Below are 5,000 nucleotides of genomic sequence, written 5' to 3' on the forward strand. Positions count from 1 at the left end.
CTGGCTAACAAAGAGAAAAGCAAGGCGGTGCCGCAGCGGCCAGCATCACCAAATTCTGCGCTATCTCTTTAAATACCCCCTCCCCTGTGGGGGGGCTGGAGGAGGGAGGGGGGGGGGGCATGGTGGGGGGAGCAGAAGTGGGGCAGAGGGCAGAATTCCGGAGTGGCACGTCTGTGCGCTGAGCCAGGCCGCGGGGGGGTCAGGGCTGCAAGCATGAGGGGAGGAGGAGGAGGGGGAGGGAGGGTGTGTGTGTGTGTGTGTGTGTGTGTGTGTGTGTGTGTGTGCGTGTGTGTGTGCGTGTGTGTGTGTGCGTGTGTGTGTGCGTGTGTGTGTGTGTGTGTGTGTGTGTGTGTGTGTGCGCACGCGTGTGGAAGCTAGGGGCCCTGTCACTTATCAGCTCCGGCCGAGCGTCGCCCAGGGCCAGAGTCGGGAAGCAGCGCTGGAATGTGTGTCCTTCCCTCTGAAGGTGAAGAGAGGAGACACACACACACACACACACACACACACACACACACACACACACACGCACACACACACACGCACACACCCACGCACACACACACACACACACGCACACACAACAAACACACAGACACACTACTCCCTCCTTTGCTCACGCTCTCTTTCAAACTCTTTCTTGCTCACTCCTCTCAATATTTCTGCACCCATGTGAGATCACACACACACACAAACACACACACACAAAAACACACACACACAAAAACCCAGCAGCTACGGCTGGCTGATGCCCTCACTCATGCCAATACACAGACACACACACACACACACACACACACACACACACACACACACACACACACATAAATCCTCCACACACACAATATTTACACACATATTAACTTACCAAGATGCACATGTCTACCAATCCACACATTACCAACTGCAAAATCGTACAAATTGTTCTTCAAATCTCACACACACACACACACACACACACACACACACACACACACACACACACACACACACACACACACACACACACACACACACACACACACACACACACACACACACACACACACACACACACACAGATTCATGCCTCCACACCCATTTCCCCACGTCATCCACAATCAATATGACTAGCAGCCTACTGATGAGGGGAAATTCCAGTCTTTTCATGACCATGTTCCATCAAACATTCCACAGTGTACTTTATTTATAGGAGTCCACACTTAAACTGTAAGTATATTACATGTAAATGGCGTTTTCTTTTCACAGAATGCCCTCACCTTCACCACCAAGTATATTAATGCCATTCCATGTCAAGTTGTGAGACATATTACAATAATGAAAGAGAATAATGGGCTCTTGAGTTATATTCTTACTATTTTGTAGCTGAAACAGGTATGAGAGAAATTCCTATGACTGTAGTGCTTGCTTTTGTCCAGCAGGAGGATAGTGTGTCTGAGTTGATCTCTCATTGCTTGTAAGGCTCAACTAAGTCCACTAGATGGTGCTGTTCAGAGTGGCTGGTTTGTGTAAACCAATGGCTGTATACGGAGACTGTATACACAGTTGATGGTTTAAACTGACATGAAACAGTGAAAGAACAGACCCAGGCAGGATGGCAGGAGATTGAGGTCGGCACTCTGTGTCCTGACATTGCAGAGCAGAAATCACTACAGCGGCGGTTCAGGCGGAACTGCAAAGACCCTTGTAATAAAAGAGGAAATTGATACTGACATACTGATTGTCTTTTTCACTCTTCCTTATACCCTCTCCCACTCTTTATCTCTCTTTGTCTCTCTCTCAAAGTGCAATACACATCCTTATGTTGCCAATACACTTGAAATTTCAGTGTTGAGGAATTCGACAATATCCCAGATTCATTTATCTGAGTCAATTCACTACACACTGAAAGGCTGTGAGCTCTTTGCTAGGCGTTGTGATGTCATAATATTGCTAAAATAGCACAACATTAAAGGGAGTGGCCGAGCAGAAGTGCTCTTTGCGTGTATACACACATAGGACAGCTAGCATAGAGCAAAACCGCTGTGGGACAGGTAAAACAGCTTATTCATTTCTGGGTGTGTCGTTGAATCAGCGTCTTCTAAGCCAATCATAACACGGGGAATTCTGACGTGCTGTGATGACAAGCACACTTGTTTTGATTCAAGTCCAGCAAATAAGTGTATCCTATAAAAATATTTCAACTGTCACTGTGAAGTGATTAAATATGTTGTGATGAACTGAAAACAGCACAGAACAGTTGAAGTATCCAGAGTGTAATATCTGCCATGGCCTTCATCCTATTTCACATTTAATAATATATAATATACAAGCAAGCTATATAAGCTTTGTCTGGGAACTTATTAATGTAGAATATAGCGGCAAGGTAAGTGAAGAGGTTAATAGTGACACATAGCCTAATTTCCTTAAGTCCTGTTTTCTCTGTGGAGAAAGAATGTATACTGTCTGTGCATATCAATCAATAAGCCAACCATATTCAGGTTGTCTTCAAAGGGTTTTCTCCCAAGAATAATAAAGTACCCAATTAATGGCACATTTTCAAGTAAAGTATTGATCCCACCACAACAATTCTTTGAATGGAGTGACCTGCGATAAGTTACTTATTTTCAGGAAACAGAAGTCCTTGAAACCCAGGTAAAATTCAGAGCAAAATGAATCCCAACAAGCCAAGCAGAGATTCAAATAACATTAGGAAACTTTGAACTACCAACTGAGTTGTTTCAGAGTCGACCTCAATTAATTCCCTTTTGGCGCTTCAAAGTTCAAGGAGGTGTGTGACGTGAAAAGTGAAGGACAGGGAAGGAAATGTATCGTCTACCTCAGCTCATCAAGTCTAACGGATTCAAAATTTGACACGATGTTTTATACAGAATGTGCAGTCAGATAGATTTGACTGTGAGATACAGGAAATATAGACTGACCAAGGCTTGGTCACATCTGACCAAGGCTTTCTATGTTTCTGGCTTTCTACATCATATAGACATAGAATATATTATTACTATACTATAGGCTACATATATGACGAAGGCAATCCTTGCATGACACTATCATTATTACAATGACTATAGTTGCATTCTACATAAAAAAAACAGCTTTATTGTTCGTGCTCCTATAATTCCAGTAACATTACTGAAGTCGGATAGACTTGCGGTGCAGCGGTCATATGTCATATGTCAGTAGTCTGTTTCAGTAGCGACTAAATATATTTTACGAACAGTGAAAAATGAAGCTAATATTTCACGGCATTTGGTAACATATTCTGTTGAGTTGAATGATTGGTCAATGTAGCGGGCCAACGGAGAGGCCAGTGTGTTATGCCGTCAAAACTGTGTGCAGATGTTGATTAGAAGAAGTGTCTGTCAGATGTTGAAAACCAGGAAATGGGAGGGTGGCTTCCACAAAACATTTGACATGACACAGTCACCTTTTTCGATCAGACACACCCTAATGAGGCGTTGGATCACCCTCGAAGGCACTCAACCCTGTGCGCATGTCCTAAAACCTCCCAAATGAATGTGCGCTAGTGATCAAAATAGCTTCAGGCGATGCCCTTCCTTGTTTTTGCGTGTAAGAACCCGTGTGGCACGTCTGTTAAATTAGAGCCCGTAGTCTTCACATGATGCAGGAAAACAGGACAAAGCTGATACATTGTGGAGTACTGTGAAGTTAGTTTCTGATGTACTCATAAGTGTGTGTATGTGCATGTGTATGTGTATGTGCATGTGTATGTGTATGTGTATGTGTGCATGTGTTTGTGTGAAGATGTGTGTAAGTGTGTGTAGACGTTTGTGTGTGTGTGTGTGTAGGTTTGTGAAGATGTTAGTTTCTGATGTACTCATAAGTGTGTGTATGTGTATGTGTGTGTGCATGTGTATGTGTATGTGTATGTGTGCATGTGTTTGTGTGAAGATGTGTGTAAGTGTGTGTAGATGTTTGTGTGTGTGTGTGTGTAGGTTTGTGTAGATGTTAGTTTCTGATGTACTCATAAGTGTGTGTATGTGTATGTGTGTGTGCATGTGTATGTGTGTGTGCATGTGTGCATGTGTTTGTGTGAAGATGTGTGTAAGTGTGTGTAGATGTTTGTGTGTGTGTGTGTGTAGGTTTGTGTAGATGTTAGTTTCTGATGTACTCATAAGTGTGTGTATGTGTATGTGTGTGTGCATGTGTATGTGTGTGTGCATGTGTGCATGTGTGCATGTGTGCATGTGCGCATGTGTTTGTGTGTAGGTGTGTGTAAGTGTGTGTAGATGTTTGTGTGTGTGTAGGTTTGTGTAGATGTGTGTGTGTGTATGTGTGAAGAAGTAGGTGTGCCTATGTGTCTGTGTGTGTGTGTAGGTGTGCGTTTGTGTGTGTGTGTGTGTGTGTGTTTGTTTGTGTGTGTAGGAGTGCGTAGGTGTATGTATGTACAGTATATGTGTATGTGTGTGTGTGTGTGTGTGTGTGTGTGTGTGAAGAAGTAGGTGTGCCTATGTGTCTGTGTGTGTGTGTAGGTGTGCGTTTGTGTGTGTGTGTTTGTTTGTGTGTGTAGGAGTGCGTAGGTGTATGTATGTATATGTGTGTGTGTGTGTGTGTGTGTGTGTGTGTGTGTATTCTGTATGTGTATGTGTTTGCAGTGCTGTGTGCTGGCCAGAGACCAAGGATGTGCTGGGGCTCCTCTCCCTCACCTCTGCTGCTGCTGCTGCCACCCAGGAGGGCACTGCTGCTGCTGCTGCCACCCAGGAGGGCACTACTGCCACTGCTGCCACCCAGGAGGGCACTGCTACCACTGCTGCCACTGCTGCTGCTGCCGCCCAGGAGGGCACTGCTGCCGCCCAGGAGGGCACTGCTACCACTGCTGCCACTGCTGCTGCTGCCACCCAGGAGGGCACTGCTGCCGCTGCTGCCACTGCTGCTGCCACTGCCACCCAGGAGGGCACTGCTGCCACTGCCGCCCAGGAGGGCACTGCTGCCACTGCTGCCACCCAGGAGGGCACTGCTGCCACTGCTGCTGCCACCCAGGAGGG

At 45.6% G+C, this 5,000-nt stretch overlaps 1 protein-coding gene across 1 annotated transcript in view; it reads right to left on the bottom strand.

Annotated features, from left to right (window-relative positions):
• The window catches only part of zgc:100829 (uncharacterized protein LOC445149 homolog), a 21,308-nt gene that overhangs the window by 6,300 nt on the left and 10,008 nt on the right, over positions 1-5,000 (bottom strand). Inside the window, exon 6 of the mRNA XM_031572754.2 lies at positions 4,662-5,000. This exon is cut by the window's right edge and continues 214 nt beyond it. Coding sequence (XP_031428614.1) covers positions 4,662-5,000 — 339 coding nt within the window. The remainder of the gene's footprint in view (positions 1-4,661) is intronic.

The sequence above is a fragment of the Clupea harengus genome, chromosome 8 (genome assembly GCF_900700415.2).
Source record: "Clupea harengus chromosome 8, Ch_v2.0.2, whole genome shotgun sequence".
NCBI lineage: Eukaryota > Metazoa > Chordata > Actinopteri > Clupeiformes > Clupeidae > Clupea > Clupea harengus.